This window comes from Myzus persicae, unplaced genomic scaffold, assembly GCF_001856785.1.
Source record: "Myzus persicae strain clone G006 unplaced genomic scaffold, MPER_G0061.0, whole genome shotgun sequence".
NCBI lineage: Eukaryota > Metazoa > Arthropoda > Insecta > Hemiptera > Aphididae > Myzus > Myzus persicae.
In genome coordinates this window covers 1,639,114-1,660,400 of record NW_019103602.1, presented here as the reverse complement: position 1 = coordinate 1,660,400, position 21,287 = coordinate 1,639,114, and the positions used below count along the sequence as shown (strand labels likewise).

At 26.7% G+C, this 21,287-nt stretch overlaps 1 protein-coding gene across 2 annotated transcripts; it reads right to left on the bottom strand.

Moving 5' to 3' along the window:
- Nucleotides 1-214: 214 nt before the first annotated feature.
- Nucleotides 215-17,855, bottom strand: LOC111034849 (mitogen-activated protein kinase kinase kinase kinase 3). 2 transcript variants are annotated; one of them, XM_022316247.1, is made up of 23 exons: nt 17,131-17,855; nt 16,980-17,037; nt 16,514-16,669; nt 13,105-13,208; nt 12,036-12,164; nt 10,995-11,176; nt 10,828-10,909; nt 10,290-10,397; nt 9,706-9,760; nt 8,457-8,560; nt 8,330-8,382; nt 5,857-5,895; nt 5,316-5,369; nt 4,925-5,022; nt 3,820-3,927; nt 3,606-3,754; nt 3,214-3,418; nt 2,879-3,147; nt 2,601-2,805; nt 2,361-2,444; nt 1,523-1,615; nt 1,306-1,432; nt 215-547 (listed from the first exon to the last, which is right to left on the bottom strand). In XM_022316247.1, exons 1-23 carry the CDS (start codon nt 17,218-17,220, stop codon nt 457-459), a joined length of 2,643 nt encoding a protein of 880 aa, XP_022171939.1. In that variant the 5' UTR covers nt 17,221-17,855; the 3' UTR covers nt 215-456. The 2 variants fall into 2 exon arrangements, with proteins under 2 accessions (XP_022171939.1, XP_022171940.1); XM_022316248.1 differs by lacking the exon at nt 5,857-5,895 and having other exon boundaries at nt 17,131-17,854.
- Between the last annotated feature and the right edge of the window lie 3,432 nt (nt 17,856-21,287).

The window sequence follows — 21,287 nt, the reverse complement described above, 5'->3', positions numbered from 1 at the left end:
TATTGTAAAATTATTAAATATTTTATTACTTTGATTGAAATATTATTAGGTACGCCAATAAAATCTAGTCTTTTGTGTAATTGTTAAACAACCTTGTAGGTACTTAATTAATTTGCCTAAAAATTATTTAGTAGAACATAAAGATACAGACAAGATGTGTCTCTGTGTGAGTGTGTGTATGTGTGTACGAGTGTATGTGTAGATGTTTATAATATATTATTTGATATACTATTATATTAATTATGATTAATATACATTTTATAATTGGACGTCGGTAGATATTAAAAGCAATTACTAATATAATAATATAATAGTGGAATATGTTTGACAATGTATCATAACAGAAATTAACTTGTAAAGTCTCTCCGTGTAAAGTGGACGTATAATACCGTATAATTACAATTATTAAAAAAAATAATAATAATATTCATAATGTCTATTTAATAATAATTTTTTTTAATAACTGGCTTCATGACCAGCTAGGATGTACAAGTCTGCGCCGTCATCAGCTTTTTTGGAAACCATGTGCGATTCCAATATCAGAATTCTAAAAATTAAAAATAAAACATTATACATATTATGATGGGTTATTATTAATAAACATTCACTAATTTAAACAATTTATATCTACAGAATGATAATTACTGTGCATTATGCTAATATACTGGTGTAATGATCTAATATTTTCTGAGGCGTTCTTCTTTTCCATAAAAGTTAAATCAATAAACTTTTTAATAGGTTTTATACCTTATTTTTTCAAACCATATATTTTGCTAGTTACCCTGGCTCAAGCATGAATTTAATTTTGGCTAACTCAAATCAAATAATTTTTTATTTACTTAAATGGTTGCATATTGGTTATAAACTTATAAATAATAAAATAATTATTATGATTGGATATAATTGTCTGTTTTTTTATTATACTTTATAATTTAGGATATTTGTCAATAAAGCTATTTTATATAAATGTAAAACTGAGTAACAGTTATTATATATAAAAGTAAATGTGTATAGTTGAGTCTATAAACCTATTAAAAACTTTTAGACTGATTTTGACAAAAAAAAAACTATTGAGAATATTTCAACTAAAGCTAAAGATATATAGATTATAATAGAAAGTCAGCTAATACAGATATTATTAGTTAGGTTGTATACAAATATAAATATTTATAATTTATAACAAATTGGCACCAAGTTTTGCAGGCATATTATTTGGGATCTAATTGTATCCATCTAGTTTTCATAAATTATCCCCTGATAATACAGCTAGAATATTATATAATTTTAAGAATAAGAACCACATACTTATCAGAACCCAAAAGACGATAGGTTCTACTTTTGTCAACTATTTCTTGGGTGACTTCACCATTTTTAAGACTACGTCCTTGGACACCATTCTTATGGAATGCCAAAATGCTGTCAGATAATCGAACTGTCAACACAAAATACAAAAATTTAGCGGAACATATTTAATACATATAATTTATTAATATGGTGTGTATTTATCAAAAAATTAACTTACCTATTGACTCTACAGTAAAATCAAAATATAGCTGATTTATTTGATTTCTATCTTGCTTCAGGTTCCCATGTAAATTAATTATTTTTACAACATCTGAAATTTGAAAACAAATAATCATTATGGCAATTATTTTTTTTATTATTATCATCATAACTACATAGTATAAAACAAAGTCACTTCCAATGTCTGTCCCTATATATGCTTAGATCTTTAAAACTACGCAACAGATTTTGATTCAGTTTTTTTTAATTGATAGTGATTTAAAAGGAAGGTTTATACGTATATAACGTACATAATATAGCAGAGAAACACAGATAATCTTGAAAGTGTCTAATGGGTTGTCGTAAATTAACACACTTACATTGCAAACGCTGGTTGAAATCTACAAGATATATCAAAATAATGAACTACAGTATTGTACATGTTGTATATAAAGATATTCTGTAGTATTTAGTATCAACATTACACCCGTGCGGAGCCGGGGCGGGTCACTAATACTATAATAATTCAAAAAATAAATTACATTGATTGCACAAATTTTTTTCTGAAGTATTTATAAGTATAAATAAAATATAATAAATAGCGTAATCACGGAAAATTATAAGATTGTATTGTTTACTAGTGTGTTAAGCATATTTGATGTATTTCAAGAAAATATACATTAAGGTAATGGAAACCATATTGCTTACTGATTTGAATATGGGTATAATAATTTGTTAAGATTCATTTTTACATTCTTTTTACCTCCCTCTCAAAAACAATTAACGTACTCAAAAATATTGTATAGTTCAATAACAAAAAAAAATATTAATTCACGTTAATATACAATTATACATACTCTTGTAGCATATTAAAAATGAATCTGTATCCAATTGACAAACACATACAACATCCATAATATCTCTTCTCTGAATAACAGTGCCTACAATAAAAAGGTAAAATAAATTGTAACTAGCTACACATATGTTTTAGTGAAAAATATTAATCAAATAAAGTAATTTAGAGAATCAATCATTATTTGCATGAAATATTAGCACAGAATTTGAACATTAACAAATATTAGTCTAATGTTACTAACCAGTATTATCAGAATCATCTGTTTCACCAGAACAAAACCAACATGCACCAGTATTGACATTGATCAATTCTAATTTCAAATTCATAGACTTTCTAATAGGTCCAATTGGTTTTTTCACACCAACACAAACAAGTGGATATTCTAATTCAGGTGTTATGACCATTTCAAAAACGTTTAAAGGTGATGGTAAATTACATTCAAAATGCTACAAACGAAAATAAAATTGTATTAAATCGAGCACATTCTAAATGTTAGCACAGTTAAATTATTAATTTTACCTTTAACAACATTAACTTGTTAAGTGGATCATACCATTGCATTAAAAAAATCCCACTGGACATGGCTCCACATAAATATTTATAACCGTTGTATGGGTTACGTCCAACACAACATTTTATACAACCTTTGGTATCTGGCACTTTTGTGGTAAGTGCAAACCTTCTAGGCATTAATCGTTCAGGAATTCTGGTCATATGCTGTGAAAACCTATGGCTTTGTTTACCGTGAAGGGCTAAGAGATCATGCCTAAATAACTGGGTGGTTTTCCCTGTTTTATTTAGTACAACATTTTAATTAATAAATTACATCTATACAATATTATTAAATGTTTTACCTGATAAGGACATTAGAATATCTTTTATAACATACAACCAAATTGTACGTCTATTATACAACTGATCAATAGCAGTTTCATGTAGTTCGTTTAGATTAAGATTATAGATTCCTTCTTCGGCTCCAATAAATACATGCTGATCTCTAGTTTCAGGATGGATCCAACTAGCCGTACAATAAATTGTTAAAGGGCATCCATTAAATACCTAGATGAACAAATTATTCAAAAATTTGTTACTCAGAAAAAATATATTTCATTTAAAATTCAACAATGTAACTCTAAATACAATATGTACTAATTATTTAATACAAGTTATTTAAATTAAATAATAGCATAACTAACTGATACGCTTCTATTAAAAATAAATGAATGAACAAGTTTAAATTAAATACCTTGGAAAAACAAGCGCCCATGTGCACTTTAGGCGTGGGTGGTAAGCCATTACTAATTGGTTTAGGAGGAGAATTACGTTGTTTACGGTCTCTTCGACGTGGTGGTACTGGAGGTGTATCAGCTAATAAATCTGGTTCAGGACCTTCTCCTATTTAACCATAATATTTAACCACTGAATTTAATATTAAAATCAAAAAAAAAATTTTCTTTTACCTCCACTATCGCTAAATGATCGTTGACGTCCATTTACAGTAACATTAGATGTTGTTAATGCAATAATTTCATCAAGAGAGCTATGTCGTCTAGAAGGTGAAGAACTATCTAAATAGAAAATTTAATAATTATTTTCAAAATAAGTAATATTATTTACATTACAATAACTATAATGTTTTTATTCTACACTAAGATTAACACATTATATCATCGGAATTTGTGCAGATGTATAATTAGAATTAATAAATGGACAACAATAGATATTATTCTGTCACTAGAATAATCTAAATTAATAACTATTCCTTCAAAAACATGTAAGAATATAAATAGCATGAGGCAAGTTGTTATTTTAAGTTAGTTTATGAATATTTAAAGGAAAATATTTATTCATGAATAAGACACCAATTGACATATATTATATTATGTAACACCTATACTCTTAGTTTAATAAAAGTACACATTTTTTCATTTAAATAACTCAATGTTGATCATTAAAAAACTGATTGAAGTTGGCATACATTAAAATATATATTTTTCAAAAAGAAAAAAAGAATGAATAACAATCAATTTTAGATATACAGTGAAACTTACATAAAATGAAGTATCATAGGTATCTACATTACTTATTAATTGTTTTTTTATTCAATTAATTGCATAAATATTCATATTTTATATTGTATAGAAATAACATTAATTATAATAGTATACATTTAAAGTATATTATTTTTTAGCTTATTTTAAACGTAGATATTTAATTTATTTTTAATCTTAATTTTAAAGAAATAATCAGAGAGTTTTGTATCAATAATTGATAAACATTTGTTTTGATTTTTTTTTTATATGGAAGTTTCACTGTACTTTTTTAAAAGTATTAAATGTAAAAATTGAACAGGGGCAATAAGGAATTGATAACTGTTATAGGAGGAAAATGAATAATAGCTGAATACTTTTTTATATGCAATTAAAATTTTTAAATTATTGCAAATACTAAACTGTACAACAAAATATACTAAATTCAACAATATTATAATCTCAATGTATATTAAATCAATTCAATTTTATATTTTCACTATAAATTTAATGAATAATTGTTGTATCTCAATACCTCTTAAATTTTGGTACACACAGCCTTTATTAGGAAAATTACATTTTTGACTAGATGAATGTGGTACGGAGCATTTGTCAGACAATGGTAGAGTAGATCTGAAAAAACATTTTTGTTTATAGTAAGTACATTCTTAAAACAAAAAAAAACAAAAACATAAGATTTCAACTTAAATTAAATAACCAATTTCTCAGGTAACGTACAATTTTAGCTCATGATTACTTATAAAATAAATACTTTAAAGATTGAATATCATATTTATATCGTAGTTGTAAAGTAGTATAGTAGTATAGTGTAATTTTAAAAATTTTGAATGAATGTATTAAGTAATTCTGTATTCAGTGTTTAATATTACATAAAATATTTGTTCTTATAAGATATTCATACTTACAAATCTTCATAACTTCCATTCCTATCTTCATTAAACACATGACTATAATCTCCCCTAAAGAAAAAATATGAATTAGTAAAATAATTAGTTGTTTACCTACTTAGGTTTTACCAAAAAATATAATTATAAATAAGGGCCAGCTGTACAATATTTTTTAAATTAGTATTCTCTTTTATACACAGGATACCCTTGACAAGTAACCAAAACAAACAATCAAGCAAAATACGCCCAAAAGCTCATAATATGTATTACTGTGGTAGTTCAAAAATATTAGTTAAGCAAAGCAGCATTATATTTTAATAGTTTTGATTAGATATTATAAAAAATTGTAATTTAATATAAGTACATAAATATTTAAGATAAACATTATATTAATTTCCAATGAAATTAGATATAAGCATAAACTTAGTAGATCACAATCAATGACATCAAGGCCAAATCATTTTCATTGGCAATGTGATAACATAATAATACATCTTAATTGATTGATCCAATTATATTAATTGTGCGAAGTTAAAAAAAAATCTATTAGGGTTCATACCTCAGTTTAAGTTCTTCATCTATGTTTTGCAGAAGACTCCTGTAGAAATTAAATGACTAATCAATTTCAAGAATTTGTTGTAAATACAAATATATTAAGATTGTACAACAGGCCCTAATAGAAACTCTCAATAATACAATATTTGTTGTAAAATATTTTACCTTTTTTGTTAACAAAAATTTTGAACAAATTATATAGGAATATAATTTAAATGTATTAAATTTAATTAACTAACCCTTACTTTATAAATTCAATGATTAGTAAATAATAATTATTCTGAAAAATCTAAATAAAGTTAGTGAGGTGAATAACTTGTAAAACGTATATGATTACTTGCAAAAGCTTAGATCTAGGACTAAAATGCATTGACACCTCAAAATTATTTCACATTAATAGGACAAAACAACTTTGGTTTCGCAAGGATAATGATATATAAACTATTAACCATTTTTGAGTTGCAAATAATATAGGAAAAGTTATATTAGTTTTTAAATTGTTATTGTTATTTATACTTTGAGGAAGGTAAAAACAACAAAAAGTAACAATTGATTTATCAAATATTTGACAGCAGAGAAAAGTTAAGCAAAGATCAATCACAGTTTCCTCAAATAACAAAATATTATGGTTTACTAAATCACTACACACACAAACTTATTAAGATGTAGATAATTCAGATGATATAAGTAAAGTTTTGTTTAAAAAATAAATATAAGGATATGCAAATTCTCTAAATGGTTAACTGTATAAAATTTATTTACACTTGAATTATCTTAAAAAATTCCTAAATATTTAGATCAATGTTTCAAAAGATTAGAAAACCAGACAAGAGATTATTTATTAAAAATTAAAAATAGACCATTAAATTGCATAAGACAAAATGTTTTAAATTATTGATGACTATCAGAAGAAGACATTTTATTTAATTTATATCTCTTTCAACTTTTTGAAACATTCAATATTATTTTATGTTCTCTCGACATGCTATAATGACAATTTTAATAATTTAATAATTTAAGACATAAGGATAACCATTTGAAAAAACACTGGTTTTAACGATATACATAGAGTTTGAAATTAATGAAAAATGAAGTGACCAAATTAATAGATTAGTAATGAAGTGAAAGAAATGATAAGAAATATATTTAAATGATTATGTAAGCTTTGTGATTAATTTATGGTTTAGAAAAAAGACTATGATCAAAACATTGAAGATATTTTGATGAAAAAATCACATTTAATTAGAAGAAGATAATACCATTTTGAGGTTAGTTTAATAGTATCGGTGTGTTGTAAAATTTAAAATGTAGCATTGATAACTAAGAAATAAAAGAAAATGTTGTACATAAATGTATAAAATAAAGAATATTATGGTGAATGACATTTAAGATTTAACAAATTCAAATAACTATATGACATTGTACAAGAGTTTAAAATGATAAAAGAAATTTATAGATTAAAGTTTGTTATGCATTTGAAATAAAAATGTAACATAAAATGTGTATATCATAATTTATGAGTATGAATAAGGTATAATAATAAAGAGAATATTATCGCACTATTTGTTTACTTTCTCTGACTAGTAGCCCATTTGAGTTCAGTAGAACCAATCTTATATTGATGACCTTAATATTAGAGCGAATTTGGCAATTATTAAAATTAAGAAGGTAATAAATAATAATTAAATGAGCTTGTACTTTGAACGTTAGATTTTTATTATGATATTTCAACTTGTCTGCAATATATGAGTATTTTTAATTTTGTTGTATATAATATACTCATGATAATTTGCATAAAAATTTAAATATTGTAAAATAAAACAACCTGCAAATACAGAAAATGTTCTTAACCTTTCTTAACCTTAAGTCCGACCAATCCAGTCTAATATTAAAGCAAACAACACAAGACTAATATTCTGCTGATGCTGAATGTAAATTTGATGTTACAAGTGGATTGAAAAAGGGAAACCCAATCAGTAAAATTAATAATATTTTCTATAATAATCACAAACTAGAATAGTATAGGTTAGAAACTGTAGATTACGACTTTGTTATAATATTGTTAAATAAGATGCCTGCTCTTGAGTATAAATATTTAATATGAGTAAACAAGAAAAAAATTAGTTTAAAATGTTTGAAAATATTAAATTGGTGAAAATTTTATATAAAACATATGAAAATGGGAAAATCTTTTTGGAGGTAAAAGTGTCCATAATAGGCACAAGCATATGAATATTTACAAAATAATAACTTAAGGTGGTAGTTATAATTTGATAATATGTCTTCCTTAAGTTTTAAACTATTTAATACATTTACTAAAAAACAATTACAAACACACATTGTAAATAATAACTAATATCACATATAAATGCAAGTTAATGCGTTTTTCAATTAAAAAGGTTTAATCAAGCATTAATGACTACTAAAAATAAAATGAAATGATTTACTACATTTAAAAATTAATAATTAATACTTACTTTTCAGTCAAAATACAGTCTAATCTTCCAAAATTATCACAGTCGTTATTGCGCTAAGAATAATACAAACATTATTATAAATTGTAATAATAAAAATTTTAAATAAAGAACAAAATTTAAAACTCACTGCTAGTACATTTTTTTTTATATTAACCATTCCCAAATTTCTAGATTCCTGTGAATCATTTTTACTATTGTGAGGTAAATGTGTTGCTTCAGATAGATTTGAACCTTCAAATATTAAAATAAAATTCAATGAATTATATAATATAGTTTAAATATGTATATAAATGTGTTACACACAGATGTACAGTAAATACATTTTACAAATCACATTATATGATGCACATTATACAAATCGCAAAATGTAAAAACATATTTTATAAACTACATTATAACCAAGTTCATAGGTTTAAACAAAAAATATTTTATTGTGTATTATTTTGTTTTTAAGTATCTTCCTAAAAAAAAGATCACATTAAAATTGAAGAGCATTATTTTTCTTATGCTATAGGACAATGGATTTCAAGAGTATTTTGTTTCATGTAAAAAAATCATCAAAGTTGATACTATTATTTTACATTTTTTGCATTTTCAGATAGGTATATTAATGTTTAGTGCATAGAACATTATAAATATATTGTAAGAAATGTTAATGTAAATTAGTGTAATACTCGAACAAATAATAACAAATTCTATTAGGGTCTATTTTTTTCGAGTATAATGTTTATTTATTGTGAGTGCCTAAGTTTAAATTTGTTTCTGTATTATTGTCAGTCTAGTTAAGATAAAGAAGTGTTAAAAATGCAGAAAGTTAAACACTTGTTTTTTCTTACTTGCCTAACAATGGGTAATTTTTAAGGGATAATTGAGTTGTAAGGTCATTTTTGGTTAGTTCTAGAGCAGTTTTTGATAGGTTTTAGAGTATTTAAATTCTGGCCCAAATAACCACATGCACGATTAGATTATCTATAATATAACATTAATTACAAAATAAAACACTTAAGGCCCTTAGGTTTAAATTTGATATAACCACAGTAAAAGGGAGTGAGACAGTAAGAAATCTAATGAATTTTCAATATAAATTGTATAAGAATAAGCCTTAAAATGCATAAAATAGATACTAAATAAAAAAAGCTACTAAATTGAATAGCTTCATTCAACATTAAACGCATAGCTTGAGTTTAAATATTATCTTAAATACTGTATAATAGAATACATTTTTTAATACAATAACATGATAATGATATAAAAAATAAAATGATAAAACAATTCCAGCCTCTCCATATACTAAAAAAAATATTATAATTAAACCAACCAATTTAATTCTAGTGTTATTAATACATTACATTAGAAAATATTTTATAAAAACTTACCTCTATGATCAACAGTTGCTCTGGATGCGATCCGCCGGGGAACATCAGAGATTACCTAATATAATTTTTAGAAAAATGTTCATTATAAATATTTTACCATACAAATAAAAAGGGGGAAGGAGGTAACTGCTATGATATGCTACACAGTAGGAGTCAAATATACCTTGTCATTGAGAGGAAGTAATTACTTAATAATTACCCTCATTACAATTGTAATTTATGTCCAATGATATGATTGTGTTTTATTCATTCGAAACTTTCATACATCGCAGATTATCAACACTTAAAAAATATGTTTGTAGCCCCATAGATTATGATACCCGTTTAAAAAATTATTAATTATTTTTAAATAACTTACTTTAACAACACCATGAGGCATTTACCCCTCACAATCAACAAGTTTTTATAGCATAATTCATATTTAATTTATGTTTGATTTTTGAAATTTACTCCCCCTCTCCTTCCCCAGAAAAAAAAAAGTTTTACAGATTCATCACTGAACATGCATAACAATCATATTGAGTAAATTTTACATAAATACCTAATCTATTCTGGCTTCAACTGTCTTATCTAAAAATACTTACATCATCATCAGGTTCTATTTCTGCAAATGATTGAGTAGTAGGGTTATTTGCTTTTTGTAAAAGATCAACAGCAAGTCGTTTACTCATATCTTGACAAAAAAATGAATGCTGTAAATAAAATAGTTCAACATTATACTGGGATATTAAAACAAAATAACTCTTTATACAAAACACAAAAAAGTAAACAAAATATATAAATTGCACCTAGTCAATATAGATAGGTAATATGACCTGTATCAATAATATTTTGTAAATCACTCTATTGATATTTAAAAACCATAACTTGAGAAATTATGAATATTTTTTAAAACCAATTATTTAAAATGTACTCAATTAATATTAATAACACTTAAAAAATTAATAGAGGTGTCAATTAATATACAAATAAGGAAGACAATTAAATAAATACAAAAATAAATAATAACCTAATCAAATATCATTTTAAGTCAACAGTCAACACTAATCTATCTAAACTATGAAGTATTAAGTGACATTTTTTTTTTTTAGTTATTAAATAAAAAATGTATGTTATACAAACCATTAATAACTTGTCTGCTGTTGGTCTTTTTTTGGGATTTTTAGTCAGTGATATTTTTATGAAATTATGAAATGTTGGACTCCTAAAAGTAATAAAATACCAAACTAAATATTATAATTTACATAAATTTATTTATATGAATAAATTATTTAATAATATAAAATTACCATTTATCTCTATCCTTTAATGTCGGAGGTTTAAAACCACTTTTAGACATTAAAAATAAAACTCTCATAGGATGCAAGTCAAACATTGGTGGTTGTAATTCGGCCAACTCTATAGAAGTAATTCCAACTGCCCAGATATCACATAATTGGTTATAGCCACCTTTACGTTCAACAGCTGCTACCTAAATTTTTTAATTAGTATAAATATTAGAATATATTACATTAGAATATATTACATTAGAATATAATTTTAATTAAATGTAAAAATAAATTAAGTGTACATTAAAAAATGTTAATACATATACATAAGATGCATCAGGAAGATCTGACAACTTTAAATTGAAATTACAGTTGAATGTATCAGATCTTAACTATACATCCTGTATACTGAGTAAACTGAGATGAACTAGGTGCATAATATATACAAATAAAAAATTCAATGATTACTAAAAGCCTAATTAAATAAAAGAACAACTTTTGATGGGTGAAAGTGAAAAAAGATAGGTTACTCGATTTCTAGTTACTCGGAAGTTTGAGGTAAAAGCATGCATCAAATTGTCGTGTTTATGACCTCAAATAAAGGAATTAATTTTTAGTTATATCTTCAAACAAATATGAGTTTGTTTATAAATTGATTCTTCTATATGCTTGTTTGCTTATAAGCTCAGGTTATTCAATCGATTTCAAAAATCATTTCTGAGATTATTTTTAGAGATATTATGAAAGTTATTTAAGTATGAACAATGTTCGAAAATATAAAAAAAACTATAATATCTGATCTGAGGTACACTAAAACCGAGATACACCTATATAATGTGTTTTATATTTGTTAATTTTTTCCTGGGCAAAGACAGATTAGGTTAGCTAGTATAATATATATACATTATACTGAATTAAAATAATTAATTAGATAAGCGTATTGTTACTCTGTTGTTATTATTGTTTGATTTATATTATATTATTTAGGATTTAAAAAATAAAAACTTGTTTTAATGTTATAAAAACACAATAATTAATAATAGAATACAAACAAAATCAAACCTCAGGTGCCATCCAATATGGAGTACCAATAAATGATTTGCGTTTATTTATTGTGGCGGTAATTTGAGCAGAAACTCCAAAATCTGCTAGTTTTACATCACCATATTCAGTTAGCAATATATTTGCTCCCTAAATATATATAATACATTTAATCAATAGTAAATTAAACACAATAATTTTTCATATTATAGGTATCTACATAACATAAATAAATAATAGCTCTTTGGTCACAAATCACAACGAAGGTTATGAGGCAAAGTACAGGTTATGATTATTATGTTTACATATCTATTATTATTATATAATATATATATATATATGTATATAAATATATTGTACAGTATGTTCTTGATTAGAGATATCTCTATATATATTTCAGTTGGACGATCTCAGATCAAAATGGTATTTTTTGGGATGTGGAAGAATACCAGAATACACATTATGAGAAACATTCAACATTTAAACACTTTTAGTACATATATGAATCAATAAAATTAGATAAGTTGGCTAGATAAATAATGAAGCTAAATATCTGTTTTTAAAGCAAGTTTTCTTAAAGAATCCTAATTTTACAAAAACTTAAATGCTTTACAAAATTATTTATTTAGATTTTATTATTTATTAAGCATTAGTGTTCATAATAGGTATAAATGGTGTCTTATTTATGTACAAATGTTAAGTTAACAATATATAGGATATCTTGAGAATAAAATGTTTGCATTTAGAAAAAAACTTTTTACACATTTTTTTTTTAAAATGTCTTTCTGAATCTGTAGAAAACATTTTTTCGAAATGTGTTTGTTGGTAATCTATTTACCACTCGAAAATCCTATTCTGATCTGAGATTACCCAGCTGAAATATTTAGTGGTACTTCTGAACATAACATACCGTGTATATACATATATATATATATTAAATAATAGACATATTATTCTTACAATTATACACAGTAATATAAAAGTATCATAATTTTACAGGTTTACTTTATAAATAAAACCCACTATGAACAATATATATGAAAATTTTAAAGCTTTTAAAAACTATTTAAATACTTTTTAGCATAATTACCTTAATATCTCTATGCATTTTACCCACTGTATGTAAATATGAAAGTCCTTTAAGTGTTTCTCTACACATGTATGCTATTTGTAGTTCTGTAAGTGGTCCAGTAACTATAAAAATAATTACATGTGTATAAAGAATACAAAAAGATAGTTGTTATCTCCATACTTCAAAATACACAAATAGGTAGTTATTTCAGTGTTGGTATATTGTAAAATAGTGACGGTTTCTTTTAGGGGCCACATTAGTACAAAGTTAATCATTTTTGGCATCAACCTTTAAGATAATTTATTATTTTAACAGAAATATTGTCTACAGTAGACTCTCATAATATAGGTAGTAAAATATTGTAATATATATATAGAATTTATAAAACAAATTTATACATTTTATTATAAACAGTTGTTTATTCATAGTCCAAAAGACACCAAAAAGCTCTATGTACAGTATTGAATACTGTAAATGATCCATAGAAGCCATTAATTATTGTGAAAAAGGCAATTTATTTTAATAAAGTTACAGTATTACAAAATCATTGTAGCAGTATGTGTGGTCTTTGATCTCCATCTTACATAATATGCCATCATGCATGTCCAGCAGAACCCATTTTGTGTTATTTGGTTAAATGTTAGAGTGAATTGAAATATCATCAAACTTTTATTTAAGAGCGTTACCTATCTGTGTTCTCTTGTTGGATTTTTACAATATTTGAATTTTTAATTGAATTATAATTATTTGTATGTATTAATATTTTACAACTTTGTGACACAGATAATACTCTTACTTTTATGCCTGATAATAAGTCAATCTAATATTTAAGCTAACCATATACAAATATACAATAGAAACTTTTAAACCTATATATTTTGTATTTAATGTGTTAATAAGACGGAGACATGCAGATCGACATCCTCGTAATCATATTTTATTGCTAATCAATTATATTTAAATTCAAATGATAAGTTTTTTTATGTAAGTAAGTGTAAATACACTACTAAAATTCTAATTAGTAACCTAAACCCTCATAGATAACATAAATCCTTCTTATAGTACCAAAGTAAATGGTATCTAAATTACAAGATTCATAATGTTAAACAAGATATTTAATCTAAAGCATTAGGTATTCTACAATTACTCAATAAAAAACACTAACTATACCAAAAAAGTATTTTTAGATTAATGTCGCACTTAGGAATGAAATGATTTTACAATGACATCTATTATAAATACATAAATATTATCTTTATTTTTTGTGTCTATATAGAAATTATTGTACATATGTTAGTACTCACTAATCTCCAGAACCACTTAACCAATTCGCATAAAATATTGCACACAATAATATATTCCTTGAGATTCAGTGAGTATTTAGAGCTTGGTTTTTCCACCTATATTATAGGTTTCTATAGGAACACACAGGAATTTTATTTTGTTTATATGGATTGCTATTTGTTACAGAAACAGAAGATACTTTTATATAATCTATATAAATAAAAATGAATGTATGATGTTTGTAGTTTATAACTTAAAACTACTCAATCAAATTTGATGTAAATTTTAGATGGATCTTAAAAATCAGGATAATTTAAAATGCAGTTTGAATCACAATTGAAAATCTACCAAGTGCTATCCAATACGCGACATGCGGTTGCTTATCTCGGTAGAATTAGTTTGCAAAGCGAAGTATACCCACAATAATTTGCTCATGAAATGAGATATACTAAAGACAAAGATACACTTATATAGCGCCATATTGTACGTCTTAATTTATTCCTGATCCAGGGCAATACAGCTATTGTATTATAAATATAATTTATATTATTTTTTATAACAGTTCTTTGAGATAACATTGAGCACACTATCTTTGAAGAATAGAAATCAAAAGTTCTCAGTTGTACTTTAATTCAGTCATTTTTTATTTTTTCAAAAATGTATCATGTGTTAGCAAAAGCAACCAAGAAGTATCAGAAAAGGTTGTTTACTAAGTAATTCAGTGTAGGTAATAAGAATTTGTTTTTTTATTAATTGCTAAATTTCCAGATTTGCAAACAATATTTATTCAGAACACTATGAAACTAACTGATGGAATTATTTTATAGATTTATTCTTCTATACAGGAGTACAATTGTGTAGATAACGTTTTCAGCACACCATTCATACTTATGTTGGCTCTATATTTTGAACATACAATATAGGAAATGTATGTTCAAGAGAACTAATTTTGGGTTGTTACCTAGTTTTAGCATTAAAGTGAATTCACTTTGTTCAATCATTACTATGACTGATATGATTTGTAGTAAGTTACTTCAATAATTAATATCTATAGTCAGAAATATTTATTTAACTGTAGGTAATAGGTATACAACAATTCTTAATGACATCTTAATAACAAAACATAAGTATAGGTATACAATTATTATAGGAATGACATTACTGGTCAGTAATACTACATCTTATGTTTGTAACAGACATATTAAACTTAAATGTAATAGTAATAATATAAGGCAGTGGTTCCCAACCAGAAACCAGATACTGGACAGGGGCAAATAGTGATGATGAATTTATGATAATTTTGTTGTTAATGCCATTTTACAATCAGTAAAATTGAAAACAGTAAATTAATTTTCGAACAGTGGCCCATCAATAACGATAATAGGTACCTACGAATATATAGTGATTGACCTCTTTGCAATTAAATATTGATAGGTACAAAGGTTAATTATATAGTATAATATTTTTAGTATAACAAAGGACATCTAAACTCTAATTTAAAAGGGGTGAGAATTTTGAAAATTAACAAGAGGGGCGTCGAATAGAAAGGGTCGGGAACCACTGATGTAAGGCATCTCGTAGGCTTATAATTTTAAAGTGAATTAAATGGTACAATTTTAAAATGCTCATAATTTGATTTTAAATGTTAATATTTCAGTAAATATCAATAAAAGCTCTAGATAACATTCTTACCTTTAAATGTGAAAATAGGTCATTTGTGGGGTCAAATTCACTCAAATATTAAAACTAACTGACTGTATGCCTCTACAGCTATATGGCTATGCAATAGTGTAAACTTCTTATAAATAACAAATTAAAGGTATTTATTTATTTGTTAAATATTCCATTTGCATATACAAAATCAATAGGTTTGTGAAACTTGAAACACATATTTAACTATAATACCTATCTACTTTAGAACTTTTTTAAAACCAAAATTGAATATAAATAAAAACTAATGCAAACGATACTTGAAAGAGGGATTCTTATACTAAATTAATATTTATACCTAGGTACCTATATTAATATAAAATATTTGAAATATTTTTGTTCAAGTTAGGGGTAGGTACGTATGTTAAACTCAAAGAGAAACTAAATTTCACACTAAGTAACTGTTTATTTATGTGAGTATTTAATGACTCACTGTGATAAATGTCTTGCAATGATCCTCCAGAACAATACTCCATACATATCCATAATTTGTCTCTACGTAAATAGCTACCATAATATTCTATAATATTGGAATGTTGGCAATCTTGCATCATTAATATCTCTTGCTGTATTATTGAAAAATCATCGCCTAAGAATATAAATAAAATTAACAGGGTATTTATTTTGCCAAATATTAAAGACTGATATTGATTAGAAGCAAACAGATATTGAACAAAACCTATACCAAAATTTTCTAATACGTTAAGTCCTGATTTGGCCAAACCTGACCCGGAATGTTCATCGACTGTTTGCAACATCAAAAGTCAAACGTAAGCAACATTAGACTTGGCACCCACCAAAGCAGTGTGAAACTGGCGGCCAGACAATTGCAGTGGGTCGTGGCAGTTTCTGTACAGTGCATTAGTGGGCGCCCGGCCTAGGGTGCAAATTTCACTTACCGACTTCTAGTTTGATAACTTTGATAGCTGCCAAGCCCGACGTCGAAATTCGCTTTGCCTGTAATCAATAAAAAACCAACTGGTGTAAACAGCGGCAGAACTTCCTCTCGTCACCACAAAATTGCATTGCTGTAGGTACATATCATCTCACCTTATAAACATCGCCATACGTGCCACTGCCGATCCTCTGAATCAGCTCGTATTCTTCCTGGGGATTTCTGGTACTTATATCCGAGCTCATAATGTTCGGCACGGACGACAACCTATCGCAAAACGAGTGCGCAAAACACGAACGGACACGCACAACGTCGAGGCGGACACGCGAGACGGAGGCCTACTGAAGAAGTGATATTATTTACAATTATTGCTTGCCCGCCTAAAAATGTCGATTTCATTGGCGGACGAAAGAAACGCTCGCGCGGACCGAGAACGGACTGACACACGGCGGTTCGTCGTACGCGACACGACGATTGTGCGATTATGCGGCAGGACGTGTGGTCGCCCGACGTAGGACGCGCGACATTCGGCGGCGGCGGTATTGTTTTGATGTTTCGAAAATTAATTTGCAATGAGTTGTAGCTATGTCGATATAATAATAATAATAATAATAATAATAATAATAATAACAACAGTGTATAACACAGGTCCGTGTGTGTATTTACAGTTTACACGTTTTGATTAATGTTATCACCCGTTTATCACCGAGTACCTGTGCGGGATCGATGGAGGCGCGGTTTTCGACGGTATTTGGAGGCAAACACCGTCGAGCTTAAAATATTATAATGGGTAGGTACCTATTACGTGCATGGTAATATTACGCACCGACGTACCCGAACGGGTGTACACACGCACGCTCACACACGCTCACCCGCGCTCACACACTAATTGATCCGTACTCAACGTGTGTTTGTTTGCGACGTGTGTGTGCGTGCGCGCTTGTGTGTTGCGTGTGTGTGTGTGTGTGTACATAATGTGTCGTACGCCGTACGGTATCGCCGTATCGGTATGCAGGTATGTCGTGTGACGGTGGTACATGTTGACATGGTATTGTCATTGTGTGTGTGTGCGTGTGTGTGGCGTGTGCCTAAGTACTATTTTTTAATTAGACAATATTATATGATTTTTTTATTGAACAAAACATATTTTAAACGCGATGCCAATATTATCATTCAAGCCTTACCTGCTCGCGTTGGCTATAATATCGTAAAAAATACTGCGCACACACGTAGTTTACCTACCCATAAACCAGCAATTATTAATATGAGTGCCTACCACCTAGGTATATCGTGTACGGCTGTATGGTATATCGTGAGCTCGTTCGTACCTAACGCCGTTGATTAATTACCCATATCAATCAGCTGTTCTGTGTGCCTGTGTATTATATTCGTTATAAAATCATTTAGGTAGGTAAGTAGTACCTACCTGTACAGACAGTAATATATAGCTACATAGATTATGGCCTACAGGTGATATAAAATATAAGTTATTATAATATTATAATATATAGGTTATATGAAGGTACTAGCAGTTAGGCAGGTATTATTTATATAATATAAATTATAATGTTATGGTGTTACACATCGCACTTAAATGGGGGCGTTTTATCCCCTCCACCCTCCACATTGACATTTTTTTCCCCCAATAAATGTATTTATTATATGCGAAAAATACGGAAAATACAAAAAAACTTAGTTTAATTTATGCTCTACCCACCCCCATTTCATGATTCTGGTTACGCCACTGCATGTACCTCTGACCTGCCTGTCCATTAACTTATTATAACATTATTATTCATTACAATATTAATATCTCAGATAGGCTCCCAAAATTTGGGCGAATCTAATTGGTAGTTGGTACCTACTAGGTATGCGTGATGTACCTACTGAGTACTGACTTATAATGTACATATATTATTGCATAACTACCAATGTATGAACGGGCTATTGTAAACTTCGATAGAATATCTATTAGACAAAAAGGTAATCAAAAGGTCTAACAAGAGGTACACTACAACACCAGTTTTATTTACTTACCTGTAATGGGCATATGGAAACCACGCAAGTGTTAAAAGCCTATAATAATAATATTAAAATATAATAATAAAAGCCTTGCTAATATGTAACTTAATAATATATCTCAACCAAATAAGTTCAACAATTAAAAGTTTAAAAAAAAGTATTGTTAGAGAACACTATAAATAGTAATGATAGTAAAATAACATATACCTAAGTACATATTTTATGATTATTATATCTACAATTAGTCATTATGATTTATTATTTTTTGACTAACCTAATGGCTATAATACACTGTTACACATTACGATTTACAATTTGTACCTATCATTTTTTCGGACAATTATAATTTTAATTTTACGTTTTGTACGTATATATTATATACGATTTGCCTAATAAATAACCTCTTGAAAAAATTACCCTATAAAAAAATTTATTGTGTACTTACCTAATTATACATGTATAATACCATGTCAATAATTTATAAATATGAAGCAAAATAACGAATTTATTTAATCATGGTAAATTTGTTTGAAATGTCAATAAAACTATGTAAAAAAAAATTGTATATAATATTAATATTAAATGTCAATTATAATTATAATACGTATAAAAAAATATTTAAATAATACCTATTTTATAATCGTTTTCTTAAATTGAATTAAATTTTTTTTTAAATATATGTCCACTTCAATTTGATTAGTATTTAAACGTTTAATGGTTCAAATAGTGATAAACTTTTAATCGTTTTTGAACAGTTTTAAATGTTGAGCATTTTGTTTAGGGAGACTATATATTTTGCAGAGCAACTTTTGCACGGTCTGCCGACAATTCTTTTTTTTATTTTAGTAATTAAAGTCTAAATCGATAGGTGTTTTTTTAAGACCTGCTAATTTCAAAATCGATTATTCCATCACGATTCACAAACATTATTGGTTCGGTGGTTATTATCAAGCGTTGTCCGGTTAACATTCCATGTTTTGTGCTTGTTTATTAATTTTCTTCAAAATATTGAAATAACTCCTCGCACCAAGAGGAATAAAATTTTACATAATCAACATATTCTTGTGGCCAAGCCATCAAACATATCACAAAATTCATTAAAATCATAATCTTCTTGACATTTTTTTTTTTAATCCTAATTCTGCTAATTTTCCTTGAGTACTCTGACATAGAAACAACCATATTTTATTAAATGTTCCCCTAATACATTTTCATTTTCAGGACATTAAAGATAAAGTTATTAGTAGTTGGTACCCTTCTTATCCATTATAATTTGTCTGTAGTTATTATATATACATGATCAATATGACACACAGACCATGGCACCATGCTTTGAATCGTATTTATCGTAGGTATACAATAATTTATCATTGAATCCAAATTCAACATTATTGGTGGGGACTTACAAATTGTATTTATTTTATAAATTATATTATACCTACGCAATGACATATAATACTAATATTTAGGTAAATTTGCAAAATTCCACATGGGGTTATTTTTTCTAAGGTTATTTTTTCGCGGTACCATTATATTATACACATAACTAACTATTATTTAATGAGTACAATTATTATTAAAAAAAATATATTATATCAATTGCATACAGTTAGGTTCATGATTTTTTATTTTTAAATGAATGTTTATTTTGAAGTTGTATACATTTTTTGGTACGTTATGGGTAACTATTATTTCATGTGCACAATTATTGAATTATTACAATAAAATTATGATTTTTTTTTTTATACAATAATATTATATTGTATTGATTTTATATAGTTGCTCGATTTTCTTCACTGTGGGAGTTTATACTGTGTACCCAATTTTATCTGTTTCTTTTCCTGGAGGAGTTTACAATAAAAAAGTGATACTTGTGGGCTGTGGCGGAGTTTACATGAGCCCGGATGGCCGTATAGCATTATATATATATATATATAGCCCTTGTCCAAAGGTCTAGATTATGTATTTTTATGGAATTGTGGATTTTTAAATTGACGACTAACCTATTATATCGTCTAACAATAAGTCAAATTTGTTGTTTAATGTGTTATTAAGCAGTTTCGGTAGTTTCATTCAAAAAAATATTTTACTTTGGTATTAATAGTTAATTTAGGCTAATAAATACCTAAAATATGTATGTTGTCAAATTATTCTATACAAATGTAAAATTGAGGAACAGCAGCATTTGAGTATTTCAGCAGATGCAAAAAAACTGCTGAAAAAACGATAGACATTATTGTCAAGGCGGAGATTACTATTAAGACTATTATTTTTGTTTTTACTTATTAAC

What these genes read in the sequence shown, in the direction of transcription:
- LOC111034849 (XM_022316247.1), bottom strand. Translation starts at nt 17,220, where the DNA reads ATGAGCTCGGATATAAGTACCAGAAATCCCCAGGAAGAATACGAGCTG. An exon ending in TTAAAGGATAGAGATAAATG is followed by an intron (nt 10,910 to 10,994) that starts GTAATTTTATAT and finishes TATTACTTTTAG; the next exon opens with GAGTCCAACATTTCATAATT. An exon ending in CGTCTTTTGGGTTCTGATAA is followed by an intron (nt 548 to 1,305) that starts GTATGTGGTTCT and finishes TTTAATTTTTAG; the next exon opens with AATTCTGATATTGGAATCGC.